Source organism: Mirounga leonina, unplaced genomic scaffold (genome assembly GCF_011800145.1).
Source record: "Mirounga leonina isolate KUSES-001 unplaced genomic scaffold, KU_Mleo_1.0 Mir_170, whole genome shotgun sequence".
Taxonomy (NCBI): Eukaryota; Metazoa; Chordata; class Mammalia; order Carnivora; family Phocidae; genus Mirounga; species Mirounga leonina.
The window spans coordinates 16775886-16803650 of record NW_023270433.1 but is presented as its reverse complement, the minus strand read 5'-3'; the positions used below and the strand labels follow the sequence as shown (position 1 = coordinate 16803650).

General features: G+C 47.1%; 1 protein-coding gene across 3 annotated transcripts in view; it reads right to left on the bottom strand.

The window, feature by feature from the left end:
* Window positions 1-27765, bottom strand: part of ASTN2 (astrotactin 2) — an 868677-nt gene that overhangs the window by 649127 nt on the left and 191785 nt on the right. For all 3 annotated transcript variants that reach the window (XM_035015962.1, XM_035015963.1, XM_035015965.1), the window contains exon 3: window positions 22537-22921. In XM_035015962.1, the coding sequence (XP_034871853.1) occupies window positions 22537-22921 (385 nt within the window). The remainder of the gene's footprint in view (window positions 1-22536; window positions 22922-27765) is intronic.

Here is a 27765-nt window from a genome sequence, read left to right as displayed (position 1 = left end):
ATTTCGGCTCAGGTCATGATCTCAAGGGTTGTGAGATTGAGCCCTGCGTCGGGGTATGCGCCCAGCAGGGAATTTGCTTGAGATTCTCTCTCTCCTTCTCCCTCTGCCCCTCCCCACCCTCACTAAAATAAATAAATAAATCTTTAAAAACATATCTGATGTATACCACGAAACACAGATATTGTTGTAATTTGGTGGCAAGAATACTCATATTAATATATTAATTTACTTTATTGTATGGTTAAAGTAGCTCATAATTTAAAACACAAAGACATTTTAGGAGGACTTTTAAAAGGATGCAATTCAAGAGAAGGAACAAGAGATGTAAGGAAATGAGGATGAAGCCAGGCGAAGAAGTGGCAGTCGGATAAGCACATAAAATCCGGGACACTTCCTAGAGCTTGAGCTTCACAACAGACCCTCAGCATCGCAGCGGACAGCAAGCACAAAGACGAGAAACCGGCTATCAGATTCAGATGCCCATAAAATTAAAATAACCATCTGGCCAGAGAACACAGCCATCTTGGTTCCGATTCCTGAGTCAATGTTGGTATTTTGTGCCCTGTGTGAGGTATAAAACAATATCCTCTGCTAGCCCCTGACAGGAATTGGAGGGGACTGCAGCAAGGTTAATGACACACAGTAACCATGTAGCCCAAGGAACTGTTCTAAACAGCTTATGCTTTATAACTTATTTAATGCCTACAACTTGCTTTATTTTATTATCACCATTTCATATTATATAAGGAAATTGAAGGGAAAGGAGGTAAATAGCTTACCTCAATCCTACAGCTAGAAAACCTGGCGCAGAACTCATTCTGGCTTTCCACTTTCCTGTATTAACATCATTACAGCAAAGCCAGATCCATAAAAGTAGTTTCGTGATCTCAGAGTAAAGTGATCCGGGTGTGCAGCTGACTGAATGTCTGACTTTTCCAGCAACGACGTTTTTGGAACAGCTAAACCAGGACTCACGACTCTTCCTTATGCCTGGGAACTTTCTGACTGAGTGACCAAGCTGTGGATCTTCTTGCCAAGAAACTGGAGATACCCCCGATTTTGCAAATAATCTTAGGGGAAACCTCAAAACATGAGCCCGACATTAAAAGCTTCCTACTCAAGAAAGGAGTAAACAGATCATATGTTCTCAGTCACTGAACCATGGATATAAATGCTCACCACTGGGTAGCTTCATTTGGAAGGACTGTGAATATAATTAACGCAGAGCACACAGTAAGTACTAGTTGTGTTTACGGTACTGATTATTGTTATTGCTATATGCAGAACCTCCTATGTTCTCCCAGCTGCCATGCTGTCCCCTACAATCTCTATACTCCCCTTAGCAACATAAATTTGAACTTGATGCCCCTTTGCTCCACACCCTGGCTGCAAAACAGACCTAGAACAAAATCCCAGCACTGCACCATCCACCACTGAGACCTGGTGTGATCTGGCCCCATGTTGGGTTCCAATAGGTTCTCATTGCCTATAGTTCTCCCTTTTCCTGCTCTGCTCACCCTACAGTGTCCCTTGTTGGAATCCATCTCAACTTGTTGGGAGTTGTGCTTTCTGACTGGTGATCTCCTCTGCAATAGCAGGGCCCCCATCTCTTCTCACTGTTTCCTGCCCCCTCCCCCGCATGCACTTATCACTGTCCTGCATGAAGGTTCCTATGAACGAGATCCTGTGATTAGTATCTGCCCTTCCCTCCACTGCCCCATGAGAGAGTAAGCTCCATGAGGACAAGGACTTGTCTACTTTGATCACTGCTTTGTCCCCCCCGCCCCCATCTGAAATGTGGCTGGCCCACCACAGGTGCTCTCAGTGAGCGTCAGTAAACAGAAGGAGAGGAGGAAGGGAGATAAGTTAGTTGGGTTTTATGCTTAGGATTCCTGGACACTGTTTTAGACACATCCACGTGCCCAACTTTGGTGGAATCATGGTGTCAACTGGCTTCACCACCCCCCCCCCAGCATGAAGACGTGCGTTCAATACCAAGACACATCATAAGCGAAAAGTGTCAGCAATTTCCCCGATGCCCCTCACTAAGTGCTCGGGGGCAGGCAGAAAAGCAACAACACTTATGACCCGGACGGCGTGGAATCAAAAAGGGCAAGGGTCTCAGGTCCCTGCCGGCAAGATATGAGCAGGATCCTCGGGGCCTGCCCAGCCCGGCACCAGGTCTAACTAATAGACATACACTGCTGCAGCCGCGGTGCTCCTGGGCCCACCACCCACAGACAGGCCTGGCTCTGCGGGGGGCTGACGACTGAGCTGCCTCCAGTCCCTGTCAAGGCCCTGTATTCCCTTTTTTCTACTCCTTCCTTTCCTCTCTTGTAAACATGGTAGACAAGATGGATACCGTTAGCTCATTTCTTCTATTTATTCAACCACTATGTTCCAATATGCGCCAGGAAATATTCTAAGTGCTGGGGACAGAGTGTGTATGAACAGATCTTGAATTCCAGCTCCCTTGGAGAGAGCTGTTATATATGTATACATGTATGCATGTATGTATTATGTGTGTGTAAACAATAATATATATATAAAATACCAGATGTTTTCTATATGTAATCACCTGGAGATAAGTGAGCCAGCATTGTAACGATTTCTGGCTCCCACATGAGGAACAGTCTCCAAGAGGTAAAACAGACTACACAGTACAGAACGTGTCATCCTAATAGCAACACCATTGTTTGCAATGATAGGGAAAGACCAGAGATGTTCTCCTTGCCCCTAAAAGGAGGTGTCTTATCTTCCTCTTCTCAGTCATCTCCCCTTCTTGCACCTCTCCCCGGCCCTCTCTCCCTGCTTCCATATTCCCTCAATAAATCAAGGTGCAACACAAGGACATCGGGGGGGGCCCCCCACCTGCCTGCTGTGTTCCAGGCTTACTGGGCAGGGCAGTGGTGGGGCTCTTCTGCCCTCCTATGTCTAACACCCCCAGCCCCAGGCTTCCCTTCCTGCCTCACTGCAGATCTGTCATTCCTAGATCTGGTGAAAATCGCTGTTTAGGGACTCCTCTCACTCCCTCCTCCCTTCATTTTGTCATCCCCATCCTGCAGACAAGTCCTTCCTCTTTACCCTTCCTCCTAAGGACACAGGATTGTGGGACACAGGACGGGATGTTCCCTCTGGTCTCATTTAACAAAGAGGGGAGCTGAGGTTCAGAGGAGGGCATCTGCATCAAATCAAATAGCACAGCTAGAGAAGAGCTTTGGATAAAGCACAGGGAGGCTGGCTCCCAGGCGAGCACTGTGGCATCTCCTGGAGCATGCTAACGCCTCATCTGTCATTCGGGTCACAGTGGCGGTCTTCCATTGATCTCCCTGCCCTTATTCTAATCTATGCTGATGCTACCACCTTAGTAATCTTTCTGGGAAGAAAAATATCTGGGCACGGTATACCCTACGTAAAAGTTTTCAGTGGCTGCCCATACCTTCCAGATAAAGTCCAAGTCCCCAGGATCTGGTCCCTGTCTTCCTTCCTAGTCTGCTGTTCCTGGGCATGACCCCTTGCTCCACTCACTCTAGACAGCTTGCAGTTCCCAGAATACGCCATTCTTCATTCTTTCTTGCCAACCTCAGGACCTATGCACGTCCCCGCCCCTGCCCCTTGGGTTAATCTTCTCATCTTCAGGATTCAGCTCACATGTCACCTGCTGAAGGAAGCCTCCCCCATCATCCTCAGCACATTTAAATGCTATTTCCCGTGTGTTCCTAGAATGCATGTTAATATCACATTCCGGCACCTTCCTGGCAATAATTTATGGACGGCTCACTATGCATGGAGCACTGTTCTGAACAATTTCCTTGGAATATCTCATTTAATCTTGACAGCAATTTTCAATCTGGGTACGCTCATATGCCTGTTTCAGGGATGGGGAAACTGAGGCCCAGAGAGCTTAGATAACTTGCCCCAGGTCCCAGAGCTGTAAAGGTCAGAGCTAAGATTGCACACTGGCTGCACTCTCAAATACGTCAAACTGCTGTGATTACCTGCTTATCCAAATCTCTCTCACACACCATGAACTTGTCAAAATGTTAATCCCCCCACCCCTGAACCCTAGCACTTGGCACTGTGACTTGAATCTCTGCACAGACTGTGAACCTTGTAGATGGCCCCTGAATAAATGGGCATTTCTCTCTTGCTTTTCTGTTTTTCAAAGCATGCTAGACAGTAGGAGAGTGCGGTGGCCACAAAACACAGACTCTGGAGCCCCACAGACACAGAGACACGGGCCCTAATCCTAGCTCTATTCCATCTTACAGCTTGAAACAGTTAACCTCTCTGACTCCCATTTTTCCTGGTCTGTAAAACGGGGCTCATGATGATAACACCTAGGATAATCATTAGGATTAAATAAAGAAATGCATAAAAAGTACAGAGCTTAGGGCCTGGAACTGAGCAGTCAGCAGGTACTCAATAGGTATTGGCTACGACTGCCATTGTCATTCACTGGGCTCCTCCTCTTTCTAGTTCTCTCTCTCCCTCCCTTGTCTCTCCTTAATCAAGATGCATGCCCTCTCAGCAAGACTAGTTTGGGGTCTGTGCAGACTGAGAGGGGAGCATGGCGGCACTGGCCCGCTACGCCCAGCGCCCTCCTTCTGCGCTCCACATTGCCACCTTGCAGCTGTGAAATAGAGTCCCTGCTCGAATGGGCCCCAGAGCTGGCAAGGGGCTGCCAATTTCACAGTTCACAAGGCTGCTGTTCCCCCCTGATTAATGGGGTGCCAGGAGCCATGGGCAGGGCCATGACACCAGTCACATGGGACTCCCCACCCGCCCCCGCCTCTGCTTCCTGAGGAGTGGAGAACAGGCCAGCCTCATGCATATTTATGCAGGGAGAGAAATGATTTTGTACTGCATGCCTTCCAAAAAAATAAATAAGATTTCACCCAAGTCTCCTGCATTTCCCTCAGTGAACTCAGCATGCTTCACGGAAGAAAACCACACACACACACACACAGAACTATGAAAAACCGAAAACACTTTATACCACTGATCTGAGCAGAGCATCTGATGTGCCAGGAATGACCCAGGGGACATATGAGATATTAAACCCTGGAGCATGGATAGGGTTATTTTGAAATTAATCCAGTTCTACCCCCATCACCCTAGGGGAATTAAAATGGATAATGTCCAAAATCAGTGGGGCATATGAAGCCTGCCCCACCGCCTCTCAAGTCACTGCTGTCCATCGTACCAACCCTCAGGTCAGATACAGATGTGATCTGTTCCTTATAAGAGCGAACCAGAATCAGCTTCCATGACATTCTCCCCAGCGGAGGTGGAAGGGAAGCTTTCATCTCAGGCAGACCCCAACCCCTCCATCCCAGATCCGTAACCTCTAGAAAGCCACTTCAGCTTGCTGTGCCTCAGTTTCCCCATCTCTGTGCAATAGAACTCTCTGGCCCAGTCCCCTCACTGGGCTCTAGTCACACTGGCCTCTGGGTCACCAAATGGACCAAGCTTTTCCTTTGCAAAAGTCACTTCCTCTGCTCTTCAGCTCTTCATTTGGCTAAACACTATGCATCCCTCTGATTTTGGCTTAAATCCTCCCTCCTCAGAAAGACCTTGTGGAACAGCCAAACTGAGGCCAAGCTCCCCTGTCCTCTCCCAGAGCTCTTAGTGCATTCCCTTCCAGGCAGCTCTGTATTAAATTTGGAATTGTGCGATTAGTTGGAACAGGTCTCAAGTCTGTCTTCTGCAGGTGGGCGATGTGTCCAAGGGCAGGGCTTGTCCAGCCTCCACTCTGTCCCAATGAGGACGTAGTCATGAATGAATGAGGGAATTGCAGGGTGGCTATGGAAATTAAAGTAGCACACAAAGTGCCTGATCTGTTTGCAGAGGACGCTCAACGCACTAGAATAACTAACATTTGTTGAGCATTTTCTTTGCAAAAATACTTATTTTATGCCATGTATAAAATACATGGCATGTATTTCATGTTCAACTGAACATGTTCAACTGATTTGGTCTGACAACATGGGGATGCACAGTCTGATTTTCCCCATTTTACAGATGAAGACAGTGAGAGACTGGGACATTTACTCATTTGTCCAAGGGTATGCATGGCTAGTATCAGGAAATATCAGGGGTAAACTGGGACAGCTTAGCTCCAGAGCCCACATGCCTGACCGCCTACAGAGAAATCTAATTTCCACTCCTTCATCTTCCCTCTTGGATCTTTCTCAGTCTGAAACACCCCAGCTGAAGGCTCTCTCTCTCTCATGAAGTCTTTCCTGATTTTCCATCCCTACTCTCTCACTTTTGGAAACCCACTCCCCCTTTCCCCAAACCCATGCGCAGACAATTGGAATTACAAAATGTGGCCCTTGAGGTCAGAATATTCTCTACCACCCTCTGTCCCTTTGATAGGAGGGGGCAAACCTTATTTTCTTACAATGTGAGGAAAGATTCCTGTTCTTACAGGGAATATTTCTTAGAGTACAGAGACTGCTTTCTCCTCCAGGGCCCTACAGGCTAACACTCAGGCTCCAGAACAAAACCAATCTAACATCCAGGAGCACCCTCCCCTCTTAGAATACCAATGTCACCTTTCTTCTGAGATTCCCACAACTTGAGAGCTGGATAAGGGAGTGGAGATCTCACAGGGCACCTGACCATGCAGAGTTCAGCGGAGGCCCAGGGAGGATGAGGACTTGACTTGGGCCCCATGGCATGCTGAAGGCAGAGCCCAGGCTCCCTCATCCCCCTTCAGTGCCCTCCACTCTGTCCCCACCCCCCCCACCACCCACTTTCTCTTCCCCGAGGGAGAAGCATAGGTACAACAAGCAGTCATTGCCAAGGACACAGCTGGATGGGACAAAGCTGTGCTGAGACAAAGCTGGCTGCCTGTCTGCCCACTGGGTGAGGCTGCTCTCCCAGGGTGATGAACAGCGTCAATCAGGCGGCACTTAACATAATTATAATGAAGTGGTTGCATCTGGTCTCCCAAGGCTTCGTTCACTAGGGAAATGATGAGGAAGTGATGTCTCTCTCTGCCAACCTCCCTGGGACACTTACAGAACAGTCCTGGAGCCAGGAGGCTATACAAAGAGGCTTGAGACTGACCTCTGCCACCTTTTAGCCCAGTTAGAATGCTAGTTACTGGCGTCCTTTTTCCCTTCTGCAGCATTTCTGTACAAGGAGATCAGAATTTGCATTAGAGAAAGTCTTCCTCTCTTCCTCTTAAAGAGTTCCTGGTTTTTCCAAGAGCTTCTTCCCCCTACGCACACACCATTAGTCATGCCAGCTGGGCATATGGCACTAAGTACTGGCTCAACCTCCATTTGCCCCATGCCCTGTGTCAATCCCCAGCCCCAAAATTCTGGTGAAGGGGGCAGAAACTGAACAACGTAGGAGTTTAGACCTGAAAGGGTCCAAGCTGCTCACTAGGCAGATGGGAAGACTGAGGCTCAGGAAGGAAATGTGACTTTCCCAAGACCATTAATATTTAATGTGGATGGCCTCTGCACCAGGTTATTCAAATATTATCGCATTTCATTCTCAAAACAACTCTAGAAGTCCAACATTATTATTCAACCTGCTTCACAGATCAGGAATCTGAGACTTAAAGAAGTGAGTTAGCCTGTCCAAGATCGAGGTGTTAGGTGGGGACAGGATTCATACCCATGAATGCCCCATTCCAAACCCATCGTCCTACTGCTGGCTGGCTACTTCCCAGAAAGCCCTCCCATTATTTTTGCTTTGATTTATGGACTAGGGTGTCCCTAAACATTTGGTAAGTCCAAAGTTGGTTAAGCCCCACCCTCTTTCACATGTATTGGTGGGGTGCTAGCTATTAAAGGGGATCCCATGGAGAATGCTTCTGTAAAATAAAGAACCATTTAGGAAAATAATCTGTCATTCCCTGATTTATCTCTTTGCTAAGCTGAGCTATTCACAAGCCAGTCTCTTTTGAAACAGGACACACCAGTCCTGCTCTAAACAGATGGACTCCTTACTGTTCTAGACAGGATATGACGCTTTGAGGGCCTGCCATCCCCACAGATGCCCGCCTTAGTGAAAGGCAGCTGCAAGTGCTTCGGAGTCCGGAGGGTGCCCTGCTGGGTACGCTGAGACTCCACCACCCTGGCAGAGCTGATGGGATTGAGCTCCATGTCTGAGCAGAGACAAACAGCCCCAGATTAGCCTGAGGATGGGGGTGTGGCCTGTGTGAGGACTTGTCTCTTAGGACAATTAAATTCTGGGGATGAGAAATTCTCTCATAGGGCGTTTGAACAGGAGAGACAAGAAGATAGAGTCAAATAAGTATATCTCATGAGGAACGGAGCGGAGTCAGGAACAGGTGCTGTGAGGCAGCAGAAGCCATGGCCATACGCAGCTTAGAAAGGTCCAGAGATGCATACGTGGATTCATGAAGTCAGCAGAACTCCTTGAGGCAGAAACAGTGTGCTAATTCTTATTATATCCTAACAGTGGCTCCTTCTCCACCAATCCTGAGACTGTTTTCTCATCATCCCTGGTCCCTGGGTTCTCCAAATGTGAAGGCAGCAGAGCATTGGGCAAAGCAAGCATTCAAAGGTCACAGAGACCTGGGTACCAATCCCGGCTTTAACGCAAAGCAGGGACATGATTCTGGGCAAGTTACGTGAGCTCTCCCTACTCTGGTTGCCTCATTTGAAAAAACAAAGAGGGGGGCATTGGGGCACCTGGGTGGCTCAGTGGGTTAACCATCTGCCTTCAGCTCAGGTCATGATCCCAGGGTCCTAGGATCGAGCCCCACATCGGGCTCTCTGCTCGGTGGGAAGCCGGCTTCTCCCTTTCCTGATCCCCCTGCTGTGCTCTCTCCATCTCCCTCTCTCTCTCTCTCTCTCTCTCAAATAAATAAATAAAATCTTAAAAAAAAAAGAAAGGGCAATTAGAGGTAGTGACCACACCAGCATTTTTTTTTGGAGGATTAAATGTGTCAATATTTATTGAGTGCTGATCACGGAGTTTGGCCTATACAGGCTAGCTAATATTACTCCTGTTGCAACTAAAAATAAACCCTCATCAGCTAACCCAAACAGTCTGTTCTTTGAAACCTGAACGAACTGAACAAAAGCACACAGTGTCAGTCATCCACTGATTCATTCACTCATTCTATTTACCCATTCATTCCGGAAGTTATTTATTTTGTTGTATGCTCTGCGCCAGGCAGTGTTCTAAATAACAAGCATAGGGCATTGAACAGAACAGACTAAATACCTAGGGGAGACAGACAATAGATACACAAATATGTATAATGGGTCAAATGGTGACAAAAGCTAGGAAGAAAGAGAATAAGATAAAGGAGAATAGAGAGTGTGGTGTGTGTACATGTGATTGTGTGCACTGTGCTATTTTATACGAAGTGGTCAGGGATGACCACAGTGATAACATAACCTATATAAAAAGACCTGGAAGGACTGAGAGAACAAGCCATGCAGATACCAGGAGAAAGAACTGTTGAGGAAGAGGGGACGGTGATGCAAAGGTCCTGAGGTAGGTCTCTCAAGAACCAATCCGTATAGCGGCACGTGGGTGGCTCAGTCAGGTAAGCATCTGCCTTCTGCTCAGGTCATGATCCTGGGGTCCTGGGATAGAGCCCTGCATTGGACTCTCTGCTCAGTGGGGAGTCTGCTTCTCCCTCTCCCTCTGTGCTCTCCTTCTCTCTCTCAAATAAATAAATAAATAAAATCTTTAAAAAAAGAAAGAACCAATCCTTATAGATGGTGAATAAAACACAGTGCAGTACAGCAGAGAGCATATAGTCAATGGTATTGTAACAGTGTTGTATGGTGACAGAAGGTAGCTATACTTGCAGTGAGCAGAGCATAACATACAGACTTGTCAAATCACTGTACTGCATACCTGAAAGTAATGTAACATCGTGTGTCAACTATACTTCAATTAAAGAAAAAGAAAAAAAAATAAAAGATAGAAATCATAACCTATCAAAGACTGGCTACAAAAACTGTAAACATTTGCCTCCCAATAACCAAGAAGTACTGTAAAACAAAATAGGCACTAAAGTAAAAAAAAAAAAAAAAATTACAATGCAACAATAGCATTACCATCCTATTTTTGCGTAGCGTGTTAGTTTATAAGAAACATTCACTTCCGGGGCACCTGGGTGGCTCAGTCGGTTAAGCATCTGCCTTCGGCTCAGGTCATGATCCTGGGGTCCTGAGATTGAGTCCCAGGTCAGGCTCCCTGCTCAGTGGGGAGCCTGCTTCTCCCTCCGCCCTTCCTCTGCTCGTGTGTTTCTCTTTCTCTCTCTCTCTAATAAATAAATAAAATCTTAAAAAAAAAAAGAAGCATTTACTTCCGTATTCTTTGGCTCTCCCACATCTTTGTGAAAGTCAGAATCTCCATTCTACCATTGTGACAACTAAGGCTCACAACAGGGTTTCTCAACTGGGGCCCTACTGACATTCTGAGCTGGGTAATTCTTTACCGCGAGGAGCTGTCCTGTGTACTGCAGGCTGTTTACCAGCATCCCTGGCCTCCACCCACCACATACCAGGAGCATTCTGTACCTTTTCCCCAGTCCTGACAAAAGACATCTCCAGACCATCATTAAATGCCCCCAGTAAGGAGGTGACAGGAACAAAATCACCCCTGGTTGAGAACCACTGGCTCACAGAAATTTAATGACCAGTCCAAAGTCTCAAAATCAGTGAGCAGGTAAGGTAAGATTCTGACCCCAATCCTCTGCTTAGGGGAGACCAACACCCTTTCCACAGCACACAATTTTCAAAAGCCAGCCTGTGTCTATTAACACGGTCTGGATGCCAGCAAGTGCACTGGAGAATGGTCAGGGAAGTAAGTGATGAAGAGGGACAGTGGGGGCAGTCTTGTCCATGCTGCTGATCGCTGGTCTCGACTCAAGCATGCATCGGCTGAGCCAAGGAAGGAAGATGCTTCGTTCCCCATTCCTGTGTCATTGCTGGATGCCCGGGAGACTTAGTGGCTGAGAACTCTTTAGAAGCCAGACCCTTGTCCCACCAGGGGTGTCGACCACCCAAAACGGAATGGCTCCTGGCCAAGTTACAAAGATGCTTTTGTCTTCAGTATTCATTCCACAGATGGGAAAACAGGCACACAAGAGAATAAACAATCTGTTTAAAGGACCATAGCTTTAACAGGCAGAGAAGAAAGAGCATGCAGTAAATGCCCAGCTTGGAAATGCCAAGGAGCAGGGAAACCATGGGCTACTGTCATAAGGGCAGCCAGATTTTAAGAGTCGCACAGGAGCCAGTCCTAGGTGCAGACGACCTGTCCATTCTCAGTGGGTAGCACTGCATCTGAAAACACCCTTGCCCCAGAAGCCTGGAGCCTCAGGGAGGGACTTAAGGAGGAGCCAAGAACCAAGAGGGCCCAGGCTGTAAGTAAAGAAAACAATCACTCTGGCACTGGTCAGGGGAAGGAGTTTGGCAGAGCTAGCTCAGCATAGTGCTGTCTATCCAACTCTCCTCTGGGGAGAAAATAGCCCTTTCTACCAGGAATTCATTCATTCATCCATCCATCCATTCATTCATTCATCCATTCATTCATTCATTCTATACAGGTAGAGTAATCTCCTACAATGTGTCCTACAAGGTCCACATCCAGGATTGGAATGGAAAAAAGACTCCCTTCCAAAGTGGTGTGGCAGCCGTGTTAAGGGGACACCGGCTGGAAGCTGGACGGCCTCTATTACAGCTACCGCCGCCCCACCCCCACATACACACCCAACAGAACTTGCGGTGCAACCTCAGCTAAACCCCTTCCCCTCTCTGGACCTTTGTGTGCTAATACAGTGAGCGTTTCAGACAAAACAACAATAATGGCTTCTGTTTAGAGTCAAAACCCTGCGCTAAGTATTTACATGCGTAACCACCTTTCCTCATCACAAGCAACCTGCAGAGAGGAATCCCATTTCAGAGGTGAGGAGACTGAGTCTCAGAGGTGTTAGGAACTTGCTCCAGTTTTCACACTTCGTGAACTACAGGAAGGATGCATCTAGTTTGAGAGCTGGGCTTCCTAACCACCTTCTACTCTGCTCTACTCTTCTCAAAGGTCTTGGTCTCTGTTCCGCGGCTAGCCTTTGTCTGGCTGGAAACACAAAACTCAAGGAGTTGGAGTGGAAAAAGAATGGTGTCCTGTTCTGCTACCAAACTGGGCATCATTTCTCCCTTACTAATGGGGAGTGGAGATACATGCCCTCCAGAAGGTCCCAGAGATCTTCATATCCTCCCATCTTGATACAAATACATTCCCGTAGGCCTCTCTGTTCCCATGGCTCGGACTACGAGGGTAATCTCAATGTCCCCTTCCTCTGGGGGAACGCTGGAGTTCAAGAGCCTGCAGGGGCCAGGGAGGACCTCTGCTAAGGAAGAGGGTCAGGGGGCACCTGCATTGGAACAGGGAAAACAGCCCTTCCCGCCACATGCTGTTAGACCTAGACGTCCCAGATTCTCCAATAATCAAATGAGGCAGAAATGTGCATTGTGATGCGAAATGTCCTGATTTATAAAGATTGATAACTTAATTGAAAAATGCAAAACATACTCTGTATGCAAACAAAAACAAAACAAAAGAAAGATATCCGGGGGCCGAATTCTACCCTGTTGCATACCCAAAATGCAACCTCTATTCTCCGGTCTCCCCAGCATCGTCCCTTCTGAATGTCATCTCCACCTAAACTCCTCCTTCACATCTTGACTCCAATTGCTTAACACCTTTGTAAGAAATAATTCCCTATCTTCCAATGGCTCCTCATCTCACTCACAGCAAAAGCCAATATCCTTACCTACTAGGCCCTACGTGACCTTCTTTTCAGCATCTCTGTGACCCAATTTATTCTACCGCTCTCTTCCCCATACTGCTTCTTTCTATTCCTTGAACACTGCCAGCACAGTGATGCTACAGGGCCTTTGCACTTGCTATTCACCCTGCCTAAAAAGTTCTTTCTTCAAATATGCAAACAGCTTACTTCTTCACCTACTATAGATTGGTCCTCAAATCAGTGAGGCCTTTTCTAAGGGTCCTAATCTTCTTTGTTTTATTTCTCCCTCACTGTAATGATCATGATTTAATATTATATATAATTACACATATATGTTTTATGTACTTATGCTTATAAAATACGTATTTATAAAATATTTCTATTTTATATTTATGTTTTTACATAAACGTATTTTTCTTGTTCATTTTTTTATGGCCTTTCTAATTAGAAAGCAAGCTTAATGGAAGCAGACTTGTGCATATTTTATTCACTGCTTTATCCTTTATCCTTTATCCTTTATCCTTAGTGCCCTAGACAGCGCCCGACACATACTAGAGACTTAATTAAAGCTTGCCAAATTAATAAATAAAAAAAAATAGATTAACAGGGGCACCTGACTTTGGCTCAGGTCCTGATCTCAGGGTCTTGGGACCGAGCCCTGCATCAGGATCCCCACTCAGTGAGGAGTCTGCTAGTCTCTCCCTCCCTCTCCTTCTGTCCCCTCCCCCCCTCAGGCTCTCTCTGACTCTCTCTCAAAGAAATAAATAAAATCATCTAAAAAATAGATCAACAAATATTACCTTATTTAACAAATTTTTACTGAGACTTTATGACACAGGGGTATTGAGCTAAATATGTATTAAGAACTTTAAAACAGTCAGATCATTTGACCCCGTAATTCCACTCCTGAGAATATACCTGAGAAAATAATACAATAGTGAAAAACAATATAAAGCCCCAAAATGTTTGTTGCTAATGAACACAAAATAAAAAGGAAGCACCTGAAATGTTCACCAATAAATAAGCTTTGAGACAGTTATAAGATGGAATGATAAGCATGTTGAAATATTATGACATAACATTTCATAAAAATGTAAGATATAAAATAATAGATTTTCGACTTCCACTATGTAAAAGAGGAGAAGAGAAAAAATAGGAAACCGCCGTAAACAGTTACTATGGCTATTGAGGAGGCATTATGAAAAACTGCTAATTGAGGCTTTTTAAAAAGTTTTCTGCAATGAGCTTACACACTTCTATAAATAGGAAATATTAGGAAAATAAAAACTGATCGTATGTGTGGATGCGGACGGCAATTGGCTGCATCCGCTGAGGTGGATGAGCACAGGGGAGCCAGAAGCAGGCTGGGTCCCTGGGGGAGACGGTGAGCCTGAGCCGCCTGGACCCTCTTTGTGAAAGTCAGGCCCCTGCTGGGTGATGTCCAGCTACTTTGAGGGAGGTAGAGAGTCCCCCGTCTGCTGGGAAATTGCTCCAGCTCTGATCAATCAGGGAACAGTCTCTTCAGCCCCTGACATTTATCAAACCTCCTTCACTCTCATCTGTCAGTGTGCAGTGGGGCTGCCTCTCCGGGGCCCAGTCTAATCAAGTCAGAAGGCCCAGAGTGTCCCTGGAGACGAGGAGGAGGGGGGCTCCGGGGGAGAAGGGAGAAAGGAGAGACAGGGAGCTGGGGAAAGAATCATGAGGGAGGAGCAGGGAGCACAAACGTTCAGAGAACGCCCGTTTGTTTTGCTATTGTGGCAATTAATGCTGGGAAGTGACATTTTAAGGGGCTCTGGTGACAGCTTTGGTGACATTCCTGTTTGTGATTCCATGACAAATCTCTGTCTGTATCTTATTTTGGAGAGCGCCGAGACAGCTCAGAGGACGGCTGTCTGGGGATGCGGAGCTCCTGTCTGTTGGAGGGTCGGCTCCCGCCCGCTGTGCGCAGCCTTGGCATTGAGGCACCAGGACCAGTGTCCAGGAGGGGGGGATGCACATGTCAAAGCAGAAACAGCTTTGCTGCAGAGTTGGGGTCTGGTTGTCTGCAGCCCTGTTAACTTTACTGTGTTGGAACATTAATTGGAGAGAAAATGCATGTTCTCCCATTATACAAGTGGCCAGTTTGGGTTAAAAGGAAAAGAAAAAAAAGAAAGAACTTCTCAATTCTGGATACTTGCCAGGCTGGCTAGTTCTAAGGAGCCTATTTATTCAAATACAGATCTTGCCCCGCTTTGTTTTCTAAGAAGTCCAAACAGGAAAACAGAATGGAAACAGATTAAGTTCAAATTTTACAGTCTAGGAACTGGAAGCAATTACTAATTGTGTCTCATCTCTAAGCCTGCTGCACCATCTGCGGCCAACGGCTCCCCAGTCTTGTTTGAATACATCCAAAGATGAGGAGTTTCGATGTTCAAGATGATGAAGGGGAGGGCTGGGTAGATGTAACAAGTTGTTTCCCAAGTGACAATCGGCATGCTGCAGAGATAAATACAGTATGGCCAGACAGAGAGAGCTATGAACTTGAACTCAAGAGATGTGGGTTTAAGGAGGAATTTACCCCCAAACTCATTCTTTGCCATTGGTGTGTGTGTAGAGGGTGGAGTGATTTAATTTCTCTGAGCCCTGTAAGGTTCTTTGTCTCTCAGAAGGGTTCGGTAACACACAGAGTATCATATAATGTTTATGAAGCCATTCTATAAATGTTAAAGGACTATATAAAATAAAGTGGCTATTACTGTTTTATACCCCTCTAAACTGTGAGCTCCTAGAAAACCATTTCCCATTGTGCTTTGTCTCTTCTTCATTAAATGCAATGCCTTGCACATAGTAGGTGCTCAGTAAACATCTGTTAAGCAGCTGAATGAATGAGTGAATGAATGACTGAGTAGTGAGGGACAGGTGCACCCAGAAGATGATGCAGGGACTCAAGTGTCAGCCCGTTTCCTTCTGCAACAACCAACAAATGTGTAGAGAAGACAGAAATTATACCAAACAGCCTTTGGGACATTTGGCATTGCAGACTCCAAAAAGTATTTTCAATAAGGAGAAGGGAGTCAGAGGCAGTTGGGTGTGAGAAAGTCATATCCAAACATTTCTTCTTTTTATGCTAAAGAATCTATCTTTCAAAAAGAATTTTGTGTGGAACCCCAATGTATGAACAGTTAAAAGCCATTCAGCTCTGGGGAAAGCAATCCGGCCCATCCTGCTTTCCCCTGGACCCCAGGGAGCTCTTGCAGCATGCTATCAAATGGGAGCTGATGCTAGGGAGTGAGTTTCCTCAGGCTCTTGGAGAATGTCCCTCTGGGGCTCTGAGACACCTAGGAAGAGGAATGTGTGGAGCCGTGTGGTCTCAAGGATGGGTGGTGTTTTCCAGGCAGTGAGCACAACGGGAGAAATTTCTGGGTGGTCGGGGATGGATGAGAGAGTATCCGCTAAGGAAAGAATATGCAGGACACATGAAGGGTCCTTTGGGAGGAACAGCTGAGTAGTTTCAAGAGAAAGCATACAGACAATGGGAACAGTGGGCCATAGTGTGGGGTAAAAGACACCAGTGGGTTGACCATGGGGACTGCAGGGGTAAGACATAAAGCCCTACGTGGACCACGACTGTCTCATGTACCGTTCCCAGTTCCTCCACTCAAACTTCACCTTGAGTCCCCTGAATTATCCTCCTCCTTCAGATCTCCAGGCAAGGAGCACGTGCAGGAAGCTATCACAGATCCAGTGACCAGTGATCTGTCCCCCTGGGGGTCTCCCAGTACAACAGACCTTCTCTGAGGCTTAGGAGACCTTGAAATTCACGTCAAGACCCACTCATAAACTGAAACCAGTTCGGTGGTTCATATATGCATTAAAAAGATGACACAAAAAGAACAGAAACTATCAGAGCATGCCACATATAATAAAGGTAAGTATTCTTTTGCAAAATTTATTTTAGAGACATACACACAACACACAGGTTCCCGTGTGTGTGTGTGTGTGTGTATGTGGCCTCAGTGCAAAATCTTTTTCTCCCTGTGGCTAGTGTTCAATATTTTTGATAAACACAGCTCTAAGAGACTTGGCTTGCTAGCATCTAAGCCCAGGCCTTGCCTCTCCTGCTCAAATAAATGGACAGGATTAATGCATGTGGTGTTGTCTTCAGAGCAGGCTGGGGTTTGCTGGGTTCAAATTCTGGCTTCACTACTTTTAGTTTGTATAGCTGAGATGATCTCCAAATTTCAATAAAGGTAATTTCTTCCTTATGAGATGGGTGGGACATTGATTTAAAATGCTAAACAGGGGTGCCTGGGTGGCTCAATTGGTTGAGCATCCAACTCTTGGTTTTGGCTCAGGTCATGGTCTCAGGGTCATGGGATTGAGCCCCACTTCGGGCTCTGGGCTCAGTGCTGAGTCTACTTGTCCCTCTCCCTCTCCCCCTCCCTGCCACCTCTCTCTGTCAAAATAAATACATAATTAAAAAAAAAAAATACTAAACAAGGTTTGTCTGGTTCAGAAAAAGGTTAGTAAGGAGTCCATGCAGAGTTACCAGTTTGTGGAGAGGCACGGAGATAGCCATCTCTCCGTTCATTAATTTATTCATTCCTCCATCTACTGACCCAACACCTATTACATGTCAGATGCTCCAGTAGGCACAGAACAAACCAAACGGACCTGGTCTGTGATCTCATGGAACTCTGAATCTGTTGAGAAAATTAAAATATTTAATAAATAAATATAAATAATTTTAAAAAATAAACAGGGGAGTTGATAGAAGGTAAAAGAACAGAGCTCACATAGAGAAAAGAGCTTTGTCTGATGAGGTGGGATTTAAGCTGACGCCAGAATGACCAGAAGGAGTCAGCCATGACAGACTGAGGAAAGAAAGAGGGGGATTTTTCCAGGCAAAGATAATCGTGGCATATGCAAAGGGCCTGTGGTGAAAGCAGCTCGGCAAGCATGAAGAACAGAGAGGAGGCCACTGACTAGAGTATAGGGGCTGAGGTCAACAGGAGTGAGAGCCCTGGAAAAACTTTCAGCATGAAAGCACTAAGACCATAACTGAGCTGCTGCAGCGGGAAGAATGGATGAATGAGGACAGGCATAGAATTGAAGACTTGTGAAGATAAGGTGTTAGGGGGATGCCAGGAAGACTGATGTGGCTGGAAGAGGAAATGGCTGTGCAGGGCTGAAGCAGAGAGGGCTAGAAGCTTAGGCTAGAGCCTCTGTGTGAAGAAATTTGAACACCAAGGCATTTGAATGAGGTACTGCGTACAAAGAGCTCTGAAATTTTAGAAAGCGCTACACAATGATGACATTTACATGGCATTCACCGGGGGTGTCAGAAAGGTGAGTTAATAAACAGCTTTCCGGGTTTCTATCACCCTAGAATGCTCTGTTGACACCAACACAACTCTCTTATACTCTTGGGGACCCCTCAAAACACTAAAAACAAAACGGGTCTCCCTGTTGCAAAGTCCCTTCTAGAAGCCAATTTAGAAGCTCAGAATTATTGTGTAGCAGCTTCCTGCCTCTGAGAACAGATGTTAATTACCTATTTTTCTTCCCCAATTTGTGGATAAAGCAAGTTCATGGTTGCTATGCTTTAGCTATCCCTGCGATTGTACGAGCTCGGTGCCTTCCCCAGACCATGACATGCAGTGTGGGGTGGGCTGTTCACTGCCCAACTCTGCCCCTACTGTGACCGCTCTTGTGCTGGAGATGCGACCTGGCTCAGCCACTTCCCAGCTGTGTGACCCTGGACAGGTTACTCAGCCCCTCTTTGCCTTAGTCTCTTGCACTGTAGAGTGGGAACAGAATTAGTACCCAACTCACAGGGTTATTGTGAGGTGTAAATGACATAATTCATGGAAAGCTCCCAGAACAGCAGATAGATAGCTAAATAAAGGTCTCTGTCTCTGTTTCTATTTCCCATTCTCTCCTTCCTTCTCTTCCTTCAATTACAAACAGCATGCATTTTTTTTTCACAATAATAAAACAGAAGTAAGAAAAGCCAATCCATTCAGCCATCCCCCACGCTTTCCCTTGATAAAGTGATAAATTTGTTATTTTAATTTCCTCGAGCTTTCATGCACAATATTCAGGGAAGGGAAACATAAATTTAAGGATGGATAAGGAGAATTGGAATTAAAATGCATCAGGTTTCTGTTATGTACCAAACACAGCACCGAGCATTCATATACTGGCATGCTAAAATCCACAGCAATGTGCTAAGGTGATATTCAGCAGTGACATTCAAAATACCTGAGAACTTCTAAGGCATAGGCACCAACTAGTAAGACAAGATGCCAGCCATAATCCTGGAGAAGTATCCTAAAGCCACCTTGTTCCTAGAGAGTGGTAGTTTCAGGAGGCTTCTTGGGGAGGGGCTGGGATGGCCAGGAAGCAGGAAGGCACTGGGAGAGCTCAGGACAGCGAGCTACTTAGCAACAGACACAGAAGAAGTTCAGTATTTAACAAAGGGTCTGGCCACACAGGTGTGTATCAGCTGCATGTCAAACCTGCTCAGGACAATGCTCTTGGGGTCTGGAAACCCAAGCAGTGGCCCCTTGGTAATGGAATTTTCTCCCTCCGCTCTCCTGAGTGTCCCCTCTATTATTTGCAAGTCCAAGCTGAAAAGCAGGCTGACGGAGCTTGAGAATGGAGAAAAAGTTTGAATTGATAGGCAAAATCTAAGTGGGAAAGGTGCAGATGGGATTAGCTTTTGGCAATATAATTTCAAAAAGGCTGTGGGATTACTTTTCAATGGGTTGCCCAGCCTCTGAAGAGTTATCCCCTCTTGACAAAACCCATAGCCGGTCCCAGGTCACCCCACAAAAGACAGCGCCTCATGGTTCTCTCCCAAGGCTCCAATAGAGGCAACAGAGCACTCATCGGGGCTGAGCTGCTGTGAAATCTTCTGCAATCTGCCAGTGGAATCATCCCTCTCGTGTCTACACAAGGAGGACCAGGTGCTCAGGGACCATAATGCTGCAAGAACAGCCCATAGCAGCCACCTCCCCATGGTCAGGGTGACCAGAATCCTGTGTGGAGTCAGGACAAGCATGTCCTCCACTTCTCTTGCCTGGATTTCTCCCTCTTCCATTCTTATCGGATCTAAGCGGGGCTGGATCCAGGACTAAGTGAAGGGCTTTGTGTTATTTCAAATTTTACTTTGTTTTAAAGCTTTTTTTTTAAAGATTTTATTTCTTTATTTGAGAGAGAGAGAATGAGAGAGAGCACATGAGAAGGGGGAGGGTCAGAGGGAGAAGCAGACTCCCTGCCGAGCAGGGAGCCCGATGCGGGACTCGATCCAGGGACTCCAGGATCATGACCTGAGCCAAAGGCAGTCGCTTAACCAACTGAGCCACCCAGGCGCCCAAATTTTACTTTGTTTTAAAGCCGAGGCAGAACATTAAAAAAAAAATACTGTGGGTCAGATGAAAACAGGTGAGGTGAAGGCACGGTCTTGCAGGGATGATGAAGAGGGTTGCCCAAGGACATGGCACCAGTGAACCCAGGAGTGGGGTTCAGTGCAATCTGCTCATCTCCACTGCTTGGGCTGGAGCGGGGGTGGGGAGGGATGTCCAGAAACCAACAGTTCAAAGACAGGAGTGACCATGGAGGACAAGGGAAATATCCCAGACCACGGTGGCTGGAACATAAAAGAAGACTGGAGGTGAATACCGGACGTGGATTAAGGACATTCAGGAAGCCCAGCTAAGACCAGGGGCTTGAAGTCTACAAACACAGCTCTCGGGGATCCAACACCTGACACGTACGAAGACCTCGGGCAGGCATTTTGCACACGTTTTATTGTTATATTGAATCCTTCCAGAACCCTTTGGTGAAGAAACTGAGACCCAGAGGGTTGAATTCCTGTTTTTCAAGATCACCCAGTAAATAAAGGAGGCAGGACTTGAACCCAGGTCCAGCTGGTTCCAAAACCTGCACGTAGCCTGTCTCACTGTCACTCCTCTGCGGGTTTCGAGGCTTGACAAAAATGCCTCCTTTTTTTTTTTTTTAAAGATTTTTTATTTATTTATTTGAGACAGAGAGAGAGCACACGAGAGGGGGGAGGGACAGAGGGAGAAGCAGACTCCCCGCCGAGCAGGGAGCCCGATGCGGGACTCGATCCAGGGACTCCAGGATCATGACCTGAGCCGAAGGCAGACGCTTAACCGACCGAGCCACCCAGGCGCCCAAAAATGTCTCCTTTTAAGAAACCCCCTTATTGGTCCAAGATTGGTCCAAGAGTAAGGACCTCAGAAGCAGCGAAGTAGGATGTAGAGCTCAGAGCTCCAGGACTGGCCCAAGCAGCAAGGGTTTCTCTCAATTCACAAAAGGAGCGGGTCAGGGTCAGAATGGGGGTCTCCAGGCCAAGCCTTTAACCCATCGTTTTCACCCACATCCCAAAGACAATGAGGAGGAAAAAGCATATATATTTTTTTTTTGCGGCATTTATAGGACAAGAGCCAAATTCCATCTATGAACAAGCTGGTGCCACAGACACTTAATAAAGACAAATATATGGGGCGCCTGGGTGGCTCAGTGGTTAAGCGACTGCCTTCGGCTCAGGTCATGATCCTGGAGTCCCGGGATCGAGTCCCGCATCGGGCTCCTTGCTCAGCGGGGAGCCTGCTTCTCCCTCTGACCCTCCCCCCTCTCATGTGCTTGCTCTCTCTCATTCTCTCTCTCTCAAATAAATAAATAAAATCTTTAAAAAAAAAAAAAAGGGCGCCTGGGTGGCTCAGTCGTTAAGCGTCTGCCTTCGGCTCAGGTCATGATTCCAGGTCCTGGGATCGAGCCCCGCATCGGGCTCCCTGCTCGGCGGGAAGCCTGCTTCTCCCTCTCCCACTCCCCCTGCTTGTGTTCCCTCTCTCTCTCTGTGTCTCTGTCAAAAAAATAAATAAAATCTTTAAAAAATAAAAAAATAAATAAAGACAAATATGAACACACTCTGTGCTTATGTCCAAATAATCCATTGTCCACCAACTTCCGGGAAACGGATCTCCGCAACAGCCCATATGAAAAGGGTGAGAGGTTTCAGTCATCAAAAAGCCCAATAGGAACCAGCAACCGTGGCATGAAACATGCTCTCAAGCTGCATCAATAGAAGCATAACAGCTGGGAAAAGGGAGGTGAAAGTCCCATTTTGCTTAGCACAGGAACATTCCCACCTTGAGGCAGAGGGGTGTTAGCTCTGGTGTTACATTCTAAGACATGAAAAATTAGACTCTCCATCTAGAGGACAGTGGCCAGAATGGTGAAATGTCTGAAAACTACATCACATGAGTCTAGCTGAAGAAACTGGGATTATTTAGGTTGATTTCCAGAAGTTACAGGATGTCTTTTTTTTCTCTTGTCAAATTTTCCGAGAGCTGCCTTAGAGAAGGAAGATCAGATTCATTTTCTTTGTGGATGTGAAGGGCCAGGGAAACAGATATATGGAAAAACTTTCTAACAGCAGTGTCTGAAAATGAGATAAATTCTCTCATCTGAGTAGTAAGAAGGCCATCGAGGGAGGTAATCAAGAGATAATGCAGGGATATTGAACTACATAACTTCTGATGCTCCTCAAAACTCCAAGAACACTGGCTTTTTTTTCTTCTTTCTCCCACCACTACCGAAGAGCTAGAGAGGACAAACTCTGATAACCCAACAGAGAGACTGGCCATAAATCCAGAATGGCTTAGCCCAGAAGACACCACCTGTGTCCCCAACCGCCCAGCTTCCCTGCCTCTTCCCAGCTCCCCAAAAGGCCCCCTGGAAGGTGGGATGTAACAAGGAAGACTCACCTTTCTTCTCAAAGTCCCCCTTCTCTTCTCCAGGCCGGCCCAGACTGTCCAGGGTGTGCGTCCCTTGGCTGCCAAACTCATCCTCCCGGGAGACGTGGTTGGCCCGCCGGGGTAGGTCCTCATCCTCTTCGTAGTCATAGTCATCCAGAATGGGGGTCTCCCGGATGGGCACGCCAATGACAGAATTGTGAGCCTGCAGCCGAGAGGAACGGAAGCTTTCCCGGGCCTGGGGTCCCAGCAGCACGGACGGGATGTAGTGAATCTCATGAGTGGCTTCCGTGCTCGCGCTCTTCTGGGGGATTCGGTGGCGCTTCTGCCAGCGCCGCTGGGCGTACAGAGCCACAGTGAACACCAGCAGCAGAAGCAGCAGCGCGATGAGGCCACCCTGGAGCAGAAGGGAAGAAGGACAAGCGAATGGGCCACCGTTCTTTGGGCTAGGGTGCCAGAGGGGGGTTTCCTGTCCACTACACCCAGCCCAGATCCCTGGGTGTGGCTCATAAAGACTCAGGAACTGACAGCCGCAGCTTTAAAGCCAGAGAGATGCTGCTTCCAAACCTTTCTCACCCACAAACCAACTGTGTGACCTTGGGCCAACTGCTTGACTTCTCAGAGCCTTGTTTTTCATGTGTACAAGGATGAGTAAGAATCCCTGCCCTCCCTTCTTCATTAGGTTGCCACGAGGAGCAAGTGAGATGGATAATGGTCACGTCAGAGCAATGCAGACAACTAAATGCTGGAAGAGTTAAGGGCCATGGCTTCACACAGGTGAGTATCTGAATTTCGACTCTGCCTCCCATCAGCTGAGTGACCCCAGGACATTTGCTCACGCTCTCTCAGCTTTGCTTCCTCATCTCTAGAATGAACCCACTGAGGGATCAAGAGATGGTAGCCTTTTTTCCAACCTGCTGCAAATATGAGACAACATTATAAGGTCAAACATAATTTCTGCACAGTCTGTATTTCCTTCATTATCAGAAACACTAATCTTTTTTTTTTTAATTAAAGATTTTATTTATTTATTTGAGAAAGAGAAAGGGAGAGCATGAGCAGGGGGAGAGGCAGAGGGAGAGAGAAAGGGAGAAGCAGGCTCCCCACTGAGCTGGGAGCCTGACAAGGGGCTCGATCCCAGGACCCCAGGATTATGACCTGAGCTGAAGGCAGACGCTTAACCGACTGAGCCACCCAGGCGTCCTAGAAACACTAGTCTGCTAATATGTGACTTCCAATAGGGGGCCTGAGACAAAATAGGTGCTTCATAAATATTTGTTAGGGGGGGCCTGGGTGGCTCAGTCATTAAGCATCTGCCTTCGGCTCAGGTCATGATCCCAGGGTCCTGGGATCTAGCCCCACATCGGGCTCCCTGCTCAGCGGGAAGCCTGCTTCTCCCTCTCCCACTCCCCCTTCTTGTATTCCCTCTCTCACTGTCTCTCTCTGTCAAATAAATAAATAAAATCTTTTTAAAAATAAATAAATAAATAAATACTTGTTAAACGACTAAATAAAAAAAAAAGGCAAGCTTTCTAGGGCTCTTTTAATAAGAACATTAAGGTAAACTGAAGCTTATTTTTCTTTAATACATCCCACCGGCAAATATTCAATTGAGTCTGCCTCCCATACCTTACCTTGGAACAATTTACAATGTTACATGATTCATGAGACTCATGAAATAACCTTTCTGTGAGTTCTTTAAGAGCAGGATTACTTGCAAACATGTCTATATCCCCCATGGCACCTGCCGAGGGCTGGAGTTGATAGGTAGGCATTCTCCTCGCTCCATTTTATTCACTCTGTGCCAGAAACATCTTCAGTGAACCGAGTAGCCCCCCTCAATTACCTTGCTTTTCTCCCTTACCGACAGTGCTTTGTGGTTGGGGGACTGGAGGTTGCTGTGTTGAGTCCCTGGGGGTAATCTCCAAGGTTGGGAAGGATTGCTCTCTATGGGGTGGGGGTGGGGGGCTGAAATCGAGAGACCCAGAAACTCATGGTGAGCAACAGAGCAAAAGCTGAGCCTCGTTTCTAGCTGTGACTTCTGTTAGGCATACCTCCTTAGGCCAGGAAGAACGCTAAAATTACTAAAATAATCTGCTATCCTGCTGCCTACACCAGAAAGCTGTCACGTTCTTTTTGCAAGGCCCTCGGGTCAGTAAGCTGGAATTCATCACCTCCATGGCAGGTGCGGAGTGGGTGGGAAAATGGGCTAAGAGGTCCCCAGGCATGCAGGTACGGCCAGCCGCCCTGCCTTGACTTCAGGAGTGAGTTGCTGTGGAATCCCCAGGAAGCTTCCTCTGGATGTCAGAACTGAAGAACAAGTATACAAACCAAGTAAATCTACAAGTACATGCATTTCTCTGTGTGTGTGTGTGTGTGTGTATACTCTGTCAAATACATATAAAATGGGTGTGTGTGCATGGTTCCTGACCCTTAGAGCCCCCCAAAACAAGAACAGATCCTTTTTTCCCTCCACAGAACATACAATAACAATTGCTCTGTGTCTAGAAGTCTCGTTTGACAGGGTATTACTTGTCAGTTTTTCCACCACAGAGAAGAAAGGGAGGAGACAGAGGAAGGGAGGGAGGAGTATAAAGGAAAGAGGTAACAGCAAGGACAGTGAAGAGAGAAAGGAGGCAGAAGAACACTTGCTAAAACAATAGCAGGCCCTCTCCTTACTACTTCATGCTATTTGATCTTCATGACAACCCTATGTGATGGGATTGTAGTGTCTGTTCTCTTGATGAGATGAGGAAAAGGCAGTTCAGAGAGGTTAAGTAATTTGCTTGAAGTCACACAGGTTTTGATCCTAGGTCCATCTGTGTACAAAAGGCCAGGATGTGGTAAAGCAGGGATCTGAACACAAGGCTTCATTGCATAGCATGATGGTTCCCACAGACCGCAGGGAGGAGAGGAGAAAATGGGAAAGATCCAGGATTCGAGGGGCACGCTTAAAGCTGCTCTTCACAAAGTGTTTCATTTTGGTTACTGACATCCTTAGGGAAATCTCCTTGCCTATCTTCACACCTCTGGGCATTTCACTGGCTGTGAGGGTCAGGCCCTGCCTGGTCCAGGGCCCTTCATTCTCAGCCCCTCCCGCCCACCCCGTTTATGAGGGTTGGACCCTGTGGCCAGATCCCAGGATTAACAATGACCTGGGAAAGATAAAGCCTAACCAAACTGCCCACTTCCACCCATGACCGCCCCTCCCTGCCTGCACTGCATCCAAACTGCCCTCCCTGGTCACCCCTGCAATCCTGGATCAGCTCCTAAATCCAGATAAGCAGCTCCTGGAAGGCAGGAAGCCCCACACTTTGCCTCTGACACCCTCCAGCAGTATCTGGCATAGTGGCTAAGGGCTGGCCTCAGAGTGACACGATTTTAGTCCAGATTCTACGCCTTAGAGGCTACGTGACCTTCTAGGTCACTTTCCCTTTCAGAGCCTTGGCTTTGTGATTGGTTAAATAAGGGCAGTATTCACAGTGTCAGCTCACCGGGTCACTGTGAGGCTAAGTAAGATGTGTGTAGTGTTTGGTGCCATGTGGGGGATGCGGCCGTCGCTCACAGATTGTTAGCTATGCTGCTATCATCAGCCTCAGCAAGGGTCTATCTCATGTACATGAACAAATGAAGGAATGAATGAATCAACAGCCTGACCTTCTGCACCCCAATGCCTGTTCTGCAAAACTTGTCCGGAGACCCAAATCCTTCTTAATCCGGACCAGACACCTCACAGGTGTTCTGTCATTTACCTTTTTACAACTGTGCACGTGAGGTATCTTTGTCCTATGTGAAGTAAGGAAACTGAGGCACAGAGCCAGGAGGTCCATTATGCAAGGTAGTGCAGCTGAGCTTCGCACTAGCTTCAGCATGGCTCCTATGGACCCTCAACTTACTCGCCTGTAAATTGGACTTAGGAATACTTGGAACAGTAGAGCATAGTTGGGGGCACAGAAAGTCAAAGGGTCAGAAAGACTTCGTCAACTCTCATGCTACCACATAGAAGCTGGGCAACCTTGGACAAAGGAATGAATCTCCCAATCACAATTTTCTCATCCACAAGATTGGGTCCCAAGCATCCATACAGAGAGAGGTTAGATATGGGCTCATGGCCGTGGAGAGCTACGCTCAGTGCCTGGTACGTGGTAAACTTATGATCAGCTCTCATTCATGTGTTATACCCGGTTGCTGGGCAAAGAAAATCTGAGCACTGCCAGGATAGCCCTTACAAACTGAGAAGTGCTGTGCACAGGCTCGAGAGAACCATGTAGCCACCTCTATTCCTAGTGGGACATTCCACCCTAAGAAAGCAGACACGTTAACTCAGAAGCAAGAAGAAACTGTCATCTGCATCCTTGCTGATGGTCCTTGGTCCAGGCTCCTGCGCTAGCCCACACACACAGAGCTGTACCCCATTTCTTGGTGGTCTTTCTCCACCAACAGCAAGCCAACAGAAAAGCAGGTGATGACACCAGGAAGGTAAGGAGGGCCAGAGTGTCCAGCCAGTGAGTCTGCACACCGGGAGCCAACATGAGCCCTGGAGGTGAAGAAAACACTGTAGGGCTACAGCAAGCCAAGGAGGGAGGAAAGGACACAGGGAAAGGCTGTGCAGTTTTAGAAAGCAGGTTAAGAAGAGGTCAAGGCTGGAGGGGTGGTGAGCAAAGGCCCTGCTGGCCTCAGGGTCGACCTGATGCCAAATCCGATTTGGACTGTGTTCACTTTTGGACAGTCCAAGACAAACAAGGTTGGAGAAGTGGCAGCGATTTCCAGAAATAAAAATGCCAGTCTGTTACTTAGGGGTTGGTTTGTGTGAGACTGTGAGCATCACAGGTCTTGGGGTGATCAGTTTTACCTTTTTCTTACAGATCTGAGGATTTCACTAAGCTGTCAGGGAGGAAGTGGGAAAGAGACGACGGCAGGAGCAACGGGCGTCCCTGTCCCTAATGGAACCTTCCCTACTAGAAGTCTCTCTAGAGCAGGATCAGCCCACTCCTCTTGTTCTGTTACTGACGGTGAGTAGCAGATCCCCCCATGGAGCCAGACAAGGGTGAGGGTGGGGATGTCAAGGGCAGAGTGCCACGATGGGGAAAGCAGGTGTCTGGGGGCTCAGAGACCAATGTGGGGATCCCGGATTCCCTCCGAGCTGTGTGTGACAAGCTGGCTGTGATATTTTACCTCCTTGGGCTGCATACAGGCTCGTATCTATAAAATGCTCTGATGGTTCCCAATGTGAAAAGTCAT